General features: G+C 43.1%; 1 protein-coding gene across 1 annotated transcript in view; it reads right to left on the bottom strand.

The window, feature by feature from the left end:
• Positions 1-14,170, bottom strand: part of FBXO16 (F-box protein 16) — a 52,364-nt gene extending 38,194 nt beyond the window's left edge. Inside the window, exons 1-3 of the mRNA XM_047761760.1 lie at positions 13,841-14,170; positions 9,069-9,204; positions 1,143-1,178 (exon numbers count right to left, since the gene is read on the bottom strand). Of these exons, the coding sequence (XP_047617716.1) occupies positions 1,143-1,178; positions 9,069-9,167 (135 nt within the window). The 5' untranslated portion in view covers positions 9,168-9,204; positions 13,841-14,170. The remainder of the gene's footprint in view (positions 1-1,142; positions 1,179-9,068; positions 9,205-13,840) is intronic.
• Positions 14,171-14,466: the final 296 nt, after the last annotated feature.

The following is a 14,466-nucleotide window of genomic DNA, read 5'->3' on the forward strand; positions in this document are numbered from 1 at the left end:
TGAGAGGAGTTCCAGTTGTGGCTTAGGTTAGGAACCTGACTAGTATTTATGAGGATGTCGGTTCCATCCCTGGCCTTGATCAGTGGGTTAAGGATCCGGTATTGCCCTGAGCTGCGGTGTAGGTCACCGACACAGTTCAGATCCCGCATTGTTGTGGCTGTGCCCTAGGCTGGCAGCTAAAGCTCCAAATCAACCCCTAGCCCAAGAACTTCCATATGCTTCAGAAGCAGCCCTAAAAACACACACAAAAAAGATATAATTCATATGCCATACAATTCAGCATTTTAGTATATTCACAAGGTTGTATAGACATTGTTACTAATTCCAGAACATTTTCATTACCCCCCAAAGAAATCCCATACCCATTATAGTGCTACCTTTTTGTCTTTTCTGTCTTTTAGTATTTGTTTCACTGGTTCTCTTTATTAAATTACGTCTGTTAAAATAAATGGTATGAGTCCTCTTTTTTTATGACTGAACCATAACTCATCTGAACAGAAAGTATCAGTCAAACTTCTCAGGCAATGAGCAATCTCTCTTTACCTCATGTCCAAACTGAATGTTTTGTGCTCTATGACAATGTAACATAACATAACATATAAGCAAGTACACCCGCGGCATAGGGAGGTTCCCAGGCTAGGCGCCTCATCAGAGCTATAGCCGCTGGCCTACATCACAGCCACAGCGACGCCAGATCCGAGCTGCGTCTGCGACCTACACTAGCAACCAGCAACGCTGGATCCTTAACCCACTGAGCAAGGCCAGGGATCCAACCCGCAACCTCATGGTTCCTAGTCAAATTCGTTTCTGCTGCAACACAACAGGAACTCCAGAAGTAAGTATGCTTTAGATAGTTACCCATTTTCCGGAGTTCCCGTCATGGCGCAGTGGTTAACAAATCCGACTAGGAAACATGAGGTTGCAGGTTCGGTCCCTGCCCTTTCTCAGTGGGTTAACGATCCGGCATTGCTGTGAGCTGTGGTGTAGGTTGCAGACGCGGCTCGGATCTCACATTGCTGTGGCTCTGGCGTAGGCCAGCGGCTACAGCTCTGATTAGACCCCTAGCCTGGGAACCTCCATATGCCATGGGAGCAGCCCAAAGCAATATCAAAAAGACAAAAAAAAAAAAAAAAGATAGTTACCCATTTTCCAAGCAGAGCTCTTCTTTCTTCAAATATCTACAATAAATAAAAAAGAATGGAATGACTTTGTATTTCATAATTCAAAATATCATTACGAAAAAGACATTAAAGTATCAATAAATGAATATTAACAATCTCTTCAGATCTGGTGTTGCCATAAGCAGGGGTGTAGGATCCCGAGTTGCTGTGGCTATGGTGTAGGCCAGCAGCTGTAACTCTGATCAGACCCCTAGCCTGGGAATCTCCATATGCCATGGGTGCGGCCCTAAAAAGACAATGAGCAATCTATCTTTTCTTTATGTCAACTGAGTATGTAAAAAGACAGATTTTGCACCTGAAAAGGTACTTTACTTTTAATCTGGGCAAAGTTTCTTTTTTTTCTGTTTCTCTGTGAACAATATCTTAAACAATAATTTTTTTAAGGTAAAAAGTAAGAAAAAGAATGAAATTGTAAAGTGAAACCAATTTTGGAACTAGAAAGGAGATTAAAAAAAAAATCAAAGGAAACACAGGAAAATGGATAACCTCCCCCCAAATATTTCAACATCAGTAGAATGAGGACATGTGAACTTTGTGAATGAACAGCTCTGTTTTTACATCTCAGCATGGACACACATCAGTGGGTATACATGACTTCTACGCTTAAAGGATTAGACACTTGCATGTGTGTGCCTCTGGGCTTAGAGCTCAGTATTTATCTGTATAGGTTCGTTGTTACACACTATTTAGGACAGAAACCATGTTTTACTCATCTTTACTGCTCAGTGTGGAGCACTATACCTAGCATATCACAGGCACTCTTGTTTGCCGGATTGAATGAATATGGTTGTGACAAGTGAATATCTTTTGCATGTATTGGCAGAATGGAAATGTTATTTATATATTGGTGAGGAAGTGTTTTTCTGAGCATCATTCATTTGTGTATTTGAATGAGTGAGGAAGGCACAAGGAATGTGAAAATGTTTGGCGGAGGAGGGAGTTATGGGGAGAGGAAGCGAGAGAGTAATGAACAGATGTGAATGTCTCTCTCGCTCCCACACACATACCCTCTGCCAGCTTTCAAAATGGGGATCGATGTTTTCCCCTTCCTCCCAGTGCTATCTACATTCTCTAGCATTGTAAGAACGTTCCTACTTAGAAAGCAGCTCAGGCCTATTTCTTCCCTTTTTTGGAGGAGGATGAGGAGCTGGTTTTCTGCTTCCCACAGATCATGCTTTCCTTCCTTTTTTAGACTCTCGAACTCTACTTTCAAAGGGCATACAAAAATGGAGACTGAAATTGGTTCAGTGAGGTTCGATTCCTGGCATCATTCAGTGGGTTAAGGATCCGGCGTTGCCGTGAGCTATGGTGTAGGTTGCAGACGAGACTCGGATCTGGCGTTGCTGTGGCTGTGGTGTAGGTCAGCGGCCACAGCTCAGATTAGACCCCTAGCCTTGGAACCTCCATATGCTGTGGGTGCAGCCCTAAAAGCAAAAAAAAAAAAAAAAAAAAAAAGAAAAAAAAAATCGGTTCAACCATGCCCTCAAGGCCTGTAAAAATAAATGTCATCTTTGCTAGTAACTAGAGAATTTCATACATCATAGGTAGACACACTCACATACACACACACTTTAGAGAAGAAAAGGAATATCTCTCTCCCTTTCTCCCTAATGAACTGCCACCTGGGCTACTAGGGCCCTCAAATCACAGCAACAGATAACTCAGAATTTCTAGATGAGAACAGAAGCAAACCTATCGAATACCGAAGATTGAACAAATCTGGATTCAGAGAGTTCCCCTTGTGGTGCAGTGGGAATGAATCCACCTAGTATCCATGAGGATGTAGGTTCGATCCCTGGCCTCACTCAGTGGGTTAAGGGTATGGCGTTGCTGTGGCTGTGTTGTAGGCCGGCAGCTGTAGCTCCTATTTGACCCCTAGCATGGGAACTTCCGTATGCTGTGGGTGTGGCCCTAAAAAGAAAAAAAAGAAAAATATGGATTCAAACATTTCCTAAGTCTTTCTCTTGTGCCTAACCAAACTCCATCAATTATCTAATTCCCATCCTAGCTCACCAGCCCCTTTCCATGGCCCACTGATCGCCTTCCTCCCAACTTCTACTCCACTTACAGCCCATGCTCTGCCTGGACTTTCTAGCCTTTGCTATTGCTCTCCACGTGACTCTGTTCATTTCATCCTCCCATGGAGATTACAACCACCGTCTTATAAGCTCCACAGGCTCCACAGCAGGCCCTCAATCAGCACCTGCTGACTTAACAACAAAAGCTTCAGAAGTCATAGAATTCTAGAGCTGAAAGGAATTCTAAGATCTTATTCTTCAATTCCCTAATTTCAAAGAGGATAAGTGGAAACCCAAAGGGTTACCTTCGGAGATGAAAAAAAAAAAAAAAAATCATTGGTTCCCGACTGTCTGTTCAGCCCAACTCTGTACTTAGTTCCTCACTAGAACCCTGATCTTCCCTCTCCTGGCCTCTGGCCCTACATTCTCAGTGAACTGCTGCCCATGCTTCGGCCTGACAATGGGAAAAAAAAAAGATTTCCCAAGACCACAACCTCCTTTCAAAAGAAGTTGGGATGACCATCGAGGTGTCCAATGACAGCAGGGGGCATTGGAAGGAAAGGAGCACTGACTCGAAGGGGAGAGGAGAGTCAGCCAGAAGGTAGTGGGAAGGGAACAGGGTGGGAGGTGGGGGTCTTTAGAGGGCTAACAACCAAGTCCAAGCAGGGTCCACGCAAATCCGTTTCTGTACCAAAATGTGTTTAGACTCAAGTAGAAACTGATGGGGAGGTGTTCCCATAGTGGCTCAGTGGGTTAAGAATCCAACATAGCATCCATGAGGATGTGGGTTTGATCCCTGGCCTTGCTCAGCAGATTCAGGATCCACAAGCTGCGGTGTAGGTTGCGGACTTGGCTCGGATCCCTTTCGGCGTCTAGGCTGGGAACTTCCATATGCCACAGGAGTGGCTGTAAAAAGAGAAAAGAAAGAAACTGATAGACTGATAGGGAGATGACAAACAGTAGAAAAACTCAGATCTGGTTCTGACTCTACCCTTGACAAGAAATAATTTGGGACAAATTTAATTGTCGGGTCCTCAGTCAGACTCAGAACCACATATTCCCTGGTTTGAAGCAAGTCTTCGTTCCAAAAATTTGAAATCAGGTTTTGCCTCTTACAGAGCTGGGAAACAGTATCACTTCAATTGGAAATATTAAAATGGATCATCTTTCCTTGCAGAATGTTGCAGTCTGTTTACATCACAGTTTACTCAGAGCCTGCTGTTAAGTCAAAATCCCACGGTTGTTATTTTAGTCTGTTGACACTGCACTTGCATATTTCACCATGTGACATCATAACAGTGTAGGAGTAGGACATTTCGGGGCTCCTAAACTATGACTGATGGATGGTAATTAGGTGCTTTTTCACAGAACGCTCCTTTTAACATGGACTGTACTACATGTGTGAATGATACTCAAAAAGAAATGTTGATAACTTTTTTTTTTTTTTTTGCTTTTTAGGCCCACACGCATGGCATATGGGAGTTCTCAGGCCAGGGGTCAAATCAGAGCTACAGCTGCCAGCCTATACCACAGGCACAGCAATGCAGGATCCAAGCCTCGTCTGCAACTTACACCACAGCTCACGGCAAAGCCAGATCCTTAACCCACTGAGCAAGGCCAGAGATCGAACCCACAACTTCATGGTTCCTAGTTGGATTCATTTACCCTGAGCCACGGCTGCGCCATGATGGGAACTCCTGATCACTTTTAATTAAAACACTAGATGACAAAGACATACTTTTAAAACACTCCTCCTCTCAAAGTTCACAATGCCCAAATTCAATCTGTTATATTTGCCTAAGCTGACAGTGCTATATTTTTAGGCATCTACATGTGAATTCAATCTCTCTGCTTAAAGCCTGCTGTGATGTTAAAATCCGGTGACTTTTTTTTTCTTTGTCTTTTTAGGGCCACACCCAAGGCATATGGAAGTTCCCAGGATAGGGTTGAATGGAAGCTACAGCCACTGGCCTACACCACAGCCATAGCTACTCAGGATCTGAGCCACGTCTGTGACCTACACCACATCTAATGGCAACGCTGGATCCTTAACCCACTGAGCAAGGCCAGAGATCAAACCTGCAGCCTCATGGATGCTAGCTAGGTTCATTACCACCGAGCCACAGTGGGAATTTCCTGTGACTTTTATTTTAGTCTGAAACAGTTCCATATTTCACACTTAACTACAGGGTAGAAAAAAGGCGAAATTAAAACAAAAACCAGGAGTTCCCATTGTGCTCAGTGGGTTAAAAATGCAACTAGTGGAGTTACCATTGTGGCTCAGGGCTAATGAACCTGACCAGTATCCGTGAAGATAGGGGTTTGATCTCTGGCCTCGCTCAGTGGGTTGAGGATCTGGCATTGTTGTGAGCTGTGGTGTAGGTTGCAGACACAGCTCAGATCTGGTGTTGCTATAACTATGGCATAGACTGGTGGCTGTGGCTCGATTCCATCCCTAGCCTGGGAACTTCCATATGCTGTGGGTATGGCCCTAAAAGACAAACAAACAAACAAAAAAGAGGACCTCAAAATTACACTGATCCTTGGTGACAAACGCCCTATTTTAGAAGTGTAGAAAAACCCATGAACTTATTGTACAGACACTTTCTGGCCAGCTGTATCCTCAGGTATCAATTTTTAATCCCTTTCACACACACACACAGTCACAAGGTTAGATCTGGAAGGGACCTTCGAGGTCATTTGATACAATGCATTCGTTTTCCAAGGGAAGGTGGCAACGACCAGTGACATAAGTGACTTGCTGAAGTCACGCAGCAAATCCTTAGTACAGCTGATCTGGAACCTGTTTTCAGTTCTCTGAGTTATTACTGTATATATATATATATATATATATATATATATATATATATATACTTTTTTGGCTGTGCCTGCCAGCACGTGGAAGTTCTTGGGCTGGTGACTGAACCCTCGCCACAGCTGTAACCACAGCCACAGCAGGGACTATCAATGCCAGATACTTAACCTACTGAGCCATGAGGAAACTCCTGTATTTGTTTTTTAAATTGTCTTAAAATTTGAAATATTATTACATTATATAAAGTAAAAAACAAAAGCTCTCTCTTCTAACAGACCCCTCTCCCAGCTCCCCATGCCATCCAGCTCTTTGGCAGAAACCACTATTAACAGTCTGGTATATGCATATACACATTCCATGGGTGCATCTATGTATATTAATACACATGCATATGGGCATACACACATGCCAAGATTTTTAAAGATAATTTTATTCCAAACTAGAATCTAAATAAACCAAATTTTTTTTGGAATAAAATGGGAGTCCTGAACAAAATACATATTACCTCTAGAAATGATCATGAAATTTGACAAACCCTATTCCAAAACCAAAATAAGGCAGTGTAACACTTGCCGTGATGAGCTTCCCAGACTCCCCTCCAGGATTGAAAGCTTTATTCCCCACAACGGTTGGGAGTGCTGCTGGCTGACATCGGTGAGCTGGAGTGATCTGCCTTGTCCAAGATCTCATCAACTGAATGGTCAGTATGGAGGCAATGCAAGACCCTGAAGGATCTTCAGGGTGTCCTCTGGAGTCTGCAGAGGCCTTGCTGCGATTGCCTGACAGCCCAGCATCTTCCTCTGCTCCAAATCTATGTCCTGTCCTTGCCTCACCCTCCAGGGAACTCATCCTGAGAGCCCTCCCCAATCAAAGTCCTACAGGCCAATCACACGAGCCACTTCTCCCGTAACACAACTTGCAACAGGTAATTAGACAATTGAGATACTTTTTCTCCACAGCTGCTAAATCGATCAAGACTTCTAATTTTTCAAAGAAAGCTTCTGAAAATCCAGGCAGCCAATGAATATGTATTTCAATTCAAGTCACTTTTTCACATGTGTGTAAACTTTACAATCCTATGGGAAAACAGATTTCAAAACTAAACAGTGAAGTTTTTTGGGGAGAAAGCAGAGAGCTGTTACATAAACTGTTGGAGAACTAAGAGCATTGCAAACAGGTGCTCACTAAATAATTGTTGAGCTGTATTAAAAAAAAAAACTGTCAATAGACTTGCTTGTTGCTCACGGCTAGGTGAAGGCTGGATTTCTCTCTGTCTCTCCCCTTTTGTTTCTCCCAATGCCTTTTTTTTTCCTTTTTTTCTTTTTTTTTCTTTTTAGGGCCGCACCTATGGCATACGGAAGTTCCCAGGATAGAAGTCAAATTGGAGCTGCAGCTGCTGGCCTATGCCACAGCCACAGGAATGCAGGATCGGAGCCACATCTGTGACCTACACCACAGCTCACGCTAATGCCAGATCCCTGACCCACTGAGCAAGGCCAGGGATTGAACCCAAATCCTCATGGATATGAGTCGGATTCCCTTCTGCTGTGCCACAACAGGAACTCATCTCTTCAATGTCTTGGAATGCCAGGAATGCAAGGTCCTGACTGCCCTTCTCTTGAGCCATTACTCCAGGTTGTGTTGGCAGCAAGGAACCTTGAGGGATGCAGTACTTACTCCCTTTGGGACCAAAAGCAGCCTTGCTTACCGCTTATTATGAAATCAGTGGGTTCTCGAAATTCCCAGCTGTGATGCAAACCCACTATGTGTACAGTATTTACCTGGGCCCTCTGTGTCACTCCCATGGGACCAGGTAGGCAAGGAGAACACATGCAAACACGATGCTCATGCCCCCAGCTGCCCTGTGAGTAATAAAGTTCTTCATCTCTGACCAAAGAATCTTTTGCCTTCTACTATGAAACAGTAGTGTCTTCTATGTCACAAGTAACTGGCTAAGTTGTTAGCTTGTAAGTCGGGGAAAACCAAATCCGAGACCCAAGACGGAGAAGGAAGATTTCTGGCTTGAGTGACTTCGTGTAATGTGGTACCTTTAACTGTGGTGGTTGTGGGGGGTGGGGTAGAGATTAGTGTGTGTAAGATAATGAGGTCAATTTTATTGATGTTGATTGCAATTTACTGTCAACTAGGTTTGGTCCTTGTATACAGGTATTGATAACAGGAGTCCACAGACCTGTTGGAAATTCTGCCCCTAACTGAAGCAGGAGTAGAAATTCCCAGAGGTCGGTCAATCTCACACACCAGCATGAGAGCTAGTTTCCCACATTTGCAATGCTTTGTTTGGTGTCTTCTGCTGGTGCCTCCCCAGAATGCAGGTGGAAAATAAACTTCAGGAGTTCCCATGTGGCACACTGGAAACGAATCCAACTAGGAACCATGAGGTTGCAGGTTCAATCCCTGGCCTTGCTCAGTGGGTTAAGGATCTGGTGCTGCTGGTATAGGTTGCAGATGTGGCTCAGATCTGGCGTTGCTGTGGCTGTGGCGTAGTACGGCTCCAACTAGACCCTAGCCTGGGAACCTCCACATGGCGCAGGTGTGGCCCTAAAAAAAGACAAAAGACAAAAAAAAAAAGAAAAAGAAAATAAACTTAGGAGAACCAGAGTGGTGTGAGTCATCAGTTGAGATTTGCTCATTTTGTTTGGTTAATGTTTAGCATTATCCAGTAACCTGAGCAAGAAAAGCTATTTTAGAGGGAACTCCTCATAGATCACCCCCTCCTCTTTCACACCTGTTGATTCCAGCAAAGGACCCATGATAGAAGAAAACGGGCATTTAGGGGGAGAGAAGGAGAGTCACAGTGGAGGAGAGAGCAAATCTAAAACCCTTCTTCCTGGTCAGGAACTGTGTTTTTTGCCAATCTTGGCCATGTAGCAAGGGCTTAATTAAAGTTTTTGGAAAAAAAAACCCTTCATTTTATTTCTTTTATCCATTACACAATCCTAAATAATTCCTGTTCATAGCTTAATAGCCAAAATTTTAATACTTTTTTCCCCTTAAGGCATGGATCCAACTGATAAAATAGTTCTTATCACCTACCTGGTCATTCAAGAGCTGATGGTTTAAGGGTGTCCAGGTACTCATCTTTGTCTGCATTTTGGGACCATCTATGTTTTTTGGAGGTGCAAATGCCATCATGAAATAACTGGATATTCTTCCATAAGAAAAACTACACCTACAGAAGAAATGAATCATATAATCTTCAAAATACTAAAAATAGCTAATACCATATAACCTTTTCTTACATTGGGAGAGGGAATGGGGGAGATAACATTTATTGGGAGCATTTTATACATCAAACACTTTATATATATGCTCAATTAGAACTCATAACAACCTGGTGAGGTGGTAGTTTTTAGCTCATTTTACAGAGGCTCACTGAAGTTACATGCTCTCTCCAAAGTTTTAGAGACAGTAAGTGGTGTGACTGGGAATCAGGCCCAAGTCTATTTAACTGTTTTATTTTTACTGCCAGAATCACTCCTAACTAAGAGTGAAAAAGAAGTATTTTAAAAAAGAAGTATTTTAATTTATAAAATCACAGAGCAGGAGTTCCCGCTGTGCTTCAGCGGGTTAAGAACCTGACTAGTTTCCATGAGGATGCGGGTTTGATGCCTGGCCTCACTCAGTAGGCTAAAGGATCTGGTGTTGCCTCAAGCTGTGGTGTAGGTCACAGAGCTGGTTCAGATCTGGGGTTCTAGCCTGAGACTATAGTTAAGAAGCAAAATGTGCAATGGACAAGGCCAAGACTTTGGAGATGGACAGAGCTGGTGTATCCTGTGCTATTTTTAGATGCTCAGTATTTCATACATCTGCCTTCACTTGATTAAAGCACTCTAATTTCCATGAGGAATCACTTTTCCCTCATTGTTTAGAGTCAGCTGGGTTGGTTAATTAAGGTGGCCTTCCCTTCTGCAGTCGTGAGACCAAGCTAGGTCAGCTGACTGATGCTGACTTATCCTTACTTCACAGCTGAAGTGATCATTCAAAGTACCATAGGTGCTCTGAGCAAGCTGTTAGGCTGTTCTTGCTGCCTCAACCCTCAGAAGACCCTTGTCCTTTCTTCTCCATTTTGTGAGCCATCTGACAGCCTTGCAATAAATCCCCTCTTTTGCTAAAATAGCTAGAATCTATTTCTGCTGTTTGCAACCCCAGTTTTTCACCACATATTTTGGGCCCTGGCTCTAAAACTTACTAGCTAACTTTTTGCGGGGTATTTAATTGATCTGAGCTTCAGTTTCCTCATTTATAAAATAGGATGTACATACTACCTTCAGCTGCTGTTGTGCGAATTAGAGAAAAAGGCTCGTGCAGAGTGCCTGACAGATAGGTGGTCTCAATAAGAAGTAGTTACTTCTTCCAGCCATTCTTAGAACTTCCTGTCATTCACAGAGTACCTCAAAACCTGTCCTTCAGGGGCCACAACAAAATATTTGAAGAGGAAAAATATTTAAAGCAGATTGATGGTATTTTCAATATACATCCTCAGTGTTTCTGCTTATTTGTGCCTTTTTCCTCCCTGAAGGTGGATTTCATATCCAAGGGAGTGGTGCTGACTAGCCAGGAGGGGCCCAGGACTTGCCTAGGAGCTCAAAAATTATACTACAGCAGCATATATTGGAAAACTTTTATTAATCATTAGTTGTGGCTGATAGGGGATTCTCCTAAATGCTAGCTTTGAAATTTTGAGACTCTCACTTGTAATAGTCTCTCTCAGGTTTAAGTTACAGCTGAAGATAAAGCCAATGTTTTAAAACCTCAGGGTTTTAAAAAATAGACAACATCTTCCTGAACTTGCCTGCTGACACCACTCCCCTGGGATAAGGGGGAACAAGGAGGCTCAGATCATCCCTCACATCTTTAGCTTCTAACAGCTAAGTTACAAAAGATATAAGAAACGATTTCATAACACTATTTTTATTTTTAGGCTTTTTAGGGCCGCACTCTTGGCATATGGAGGCTCCCAGGCTAGGGGTCCAATTGGAGCTGTAGCCGATGGCCTACATCACAGCCACAGCAACACCAAATCCAAGCCGCATCTGAGACCCACACCACAGCTCACGGCAACACTAGATCCTTAGCCCACTGATGGAGGCCAGGGATCGAACCTGCATCCTCATGGATGCTAGTCAGATTCGTTTCCGCTGAGCCACAATAGGAACTCCCTCATCACAGTATTATTAATCGGCAGCTCTAAAAGTACATGTAAGCAGTCAAGTTATATATACAAAGCATGGTCACTGAGTCTGGATCTACTCAGTTAAAACCTATATATTTCTTTTTTTGTCATTATTATTTATGTTTGATCTCCTCTATAAACCAATTGTTTTTCATCCTTTTTTTTTGAGGGCCATAAAATTCTTTTTTTCTTTTTCTTTTCTTTTTTTTTTTTTGTCTTTTTGCCATTTCTTGGGCTGCTCCCCTGGCACATGGAGGTTCCCAGGCTAGGGGTCTAATCGGAGCTGTAGCCGCCGGCCTACCCCAGAGCCACAGCAATGTGGGATCCAAGCCTCATCTGCGACCTACACCACAGCTCACGGCAACCCTGGATCCTTAACCCACTGAGCAAGGCCAGGGACCGAACCTGCAACCTCATGGTTCCTAGTTGGATTCGTTAACCACTGTGTCATGACGGGAACTCCGAGGGCCATAAAATTCTTTGAGAATATGATGAAAGCTATGAATCTGCTGCCTAGATAAATGCACATGAACATGATATTTTGCTTACCCTGGGTTAAAAACTCCTGCTGTAAACTGAGAAACACTCTTTCTTCAGTCTGCATAGGAAACAACCTAACTCTAGGCACAATTTCTTTTTTCCTTCTTAGGGCCACACCCACAGCATATGGAAGTTCCCAGGCTAGGGGTCGAATCAGAGCTGCGGCTGCCAGCCTATATCACAGCCACAGTAAAACCAAATCCGAGTCTCATCTATGACTTATGCCACAACTCAAGGCAACATCAGATCCTTAACCCAGTGAGCGAGGTCAGGGATCAATCCCGCATCCTTGTTGAGGCTATACTGGGTTCTTGACCCACTGATTCACAATGGGAACTCCCCTACGTATAAAGTTCGCTGTTGCTTTTTTGTGACCTCTTTTTCTCTTAATGGCTGTCCTTAAATATTCATCTCTAATTTTTCTTTGGATAAAAGGGAAGAAAAAGGGCCTATGGCCCTTGCCCCCAGTGTGTGGTATTAGTTCCATGTTCAAAGGAACCTGATAAATAGCCACACACCTTCAATCCCACCTTCTTTTTAATGAATTAATTAATTTATTTATTTGTCTTTTTGCCTTTTCTTGAGCCGCTCTAGTGGCATATTGAGGTTCCCAGGCTAGGGGTCCAGTCGCAGCTGTAGCCACCAGCCTCTGCCAGTACCACAGCAACGTGGAATCCAAGCCTTATCTGCAACCTACACCACAGCTCACAGCAACACCAGATCCTTAACCCACCGAGCAAGGCCAGGGATCGAACCCCCAACCCCATGGTTCCTCGTTGGATTCGCCAACCACTGCCCCATGATGGGAACTCCCCTAATCCCACCTTCTGAGCCATTCTTCACACTGCCACCATTACTCAACTTTACTAAGGACCTATTAGGCCTATGTTAGAGGTATTGATATAGAATCTTAGCTATAATCAAGCTTACAGGCTATGGCTAGAAAAGTAGAAAAGGTTTTTTTTTCTGACAAATAATTTAAGGTGTACAACGTGATGTTTTAATACATGTATACATTGTGAAATGCTTACCACAATCAAACGCTTTAACATATCCATCGCCTTCCCATGGTTCCATTCGTGTGTGTGTGTGTGTGATGAAAACACTCAAGATCTACTCTTAGCAAATTTCAAGCATATAACATATTCACTATAGTCACCATGCTGTACATGAGGTCTTTAGAACTTCATCTTATACCTGAAAGTTCGTACCCTTTAACCAATATGTCTGCATTCCCCCACCTCCCAGCCTTTGGTAACCTTTGCATTCTACTTAGGGAGGTATTTCTTTACAGACAAGTTAATCATATCATTTTTCACTTCCAGAGGCTCCTTCGCATGCAAGTAAGTGTTCACTATGAATTTACCTCCACCTACCTTTTCAGCCTCCTCTTCCTGTCTTCCTTCATGCACTATCTGCCCAGACACACTGAATTTCAGATCAGAAGACATGGTACAAAACTGATGATGCTTCTTTGCTTATGTGATTTTCTGACACTGCTCACCTGAATCCTCATCTCAGTAGTATATAAAAAGGTGCTCAATAAATATTTGTTAAATTAACTGGATGAATGAAAATGACAGTAGAGAAGGGGCAGTTTAAGTATTGAAACTAGTGGAAAGGAAGGGTAGAACTCAACATTCGGAACTGAGCACTGGGGTTAGACTCAAGATGATCAGATTTTTATTTGGAAGATTCAGAGAGGAACAGGATTGAATTTCTCTGATAACCCACAGCTCACCCACTGAACAGTCAGTATTATTAGAAAAGAAATCAGTTTTTATCAGGAAATTATCAGGAAATAGGGTGTGGTTAGGTTTAAACATGAATTCATCTTATATTCAACCACGTAAAACCAAAGAAAAACTATAATACAATGCAACGAGCTAGTGCTTGATTGGCATAGAAATAATTAATTGTTGGTTGTTAATTTCTAAATATGAAACACCTAGCACTTCAACTGAAGCTGAAACAGAGCAAAACGTAATTCCCAGGGGCACTGCCAAGGCTTGTGAGAGGCCCAGGAAGATCTGAGAGAGGAGCTCTCAAAACAGAGTCTCCATCTTTTTCATGCACTGCCCACTCCTCTCACCTCTTTTAGCTTGTCTTTCTCTTCAAGCCTCTAGCGCTGGTGTTGCCATAGCTGCTGTTTCTTTGACTCCGTCTAGCCCCCACCCCTTTCAGCAGTCCAATCACCATCTATAAATCTTTTCGTTGGCATCCGGGGTCTCTTAGGCAACAATGTGTAGTCTCTTGATTGGCCAGGAGATCCTGCAGGGCTGGCTCCAAAACTGGGCACAGGGATAAAAAAAGAAAAAGTGTGAGTGCCAAGAGGACGGGAGGGGCTGCAATCTTCCAACCTAATGCTAGGACCAAGATGCAGCCAATCCTGAAAAAACAGCATTAAAAGACTTCATTCAAGACATGTGTTCCAAATCACGGCAGCCTACTGAGCATGCCCAGTTATATCTGTCTGGTCGCTCCAGGATTCTGAAATGCAAACTCCATATCTCCGGGTTTTATGAGTGGCCAACAGGTAAAAGAAGATTGGAGGGAAAAGAATTCGGGACAGGTTCAATGAAAGAATAACACCTGCACACAGGAAGTGGAAGGATGTGGGAAAATTGCCCAACGCACAAACTACCAAATGCTTCAACATGAATTTTGTTTCACGTGGATTTATATTTACATTGGATTAAGGAATTCAGGCCGACTGAC

This window comes from Phacochoerus africanus, chromosome 15 (genome assembly GCF_016906955.1).
Source record: "Phacochoerus africanus isolate WHEZ1 chromosome 15, ROS_Pafr_v1, whole genome shotgun sequence".
Lineage (NCBI taxonomy): Eukaryota > Metazoa > Chordata > Mammalia > Artiodactyla > Suidae > Phacochoerus > Phacochoerus africanus.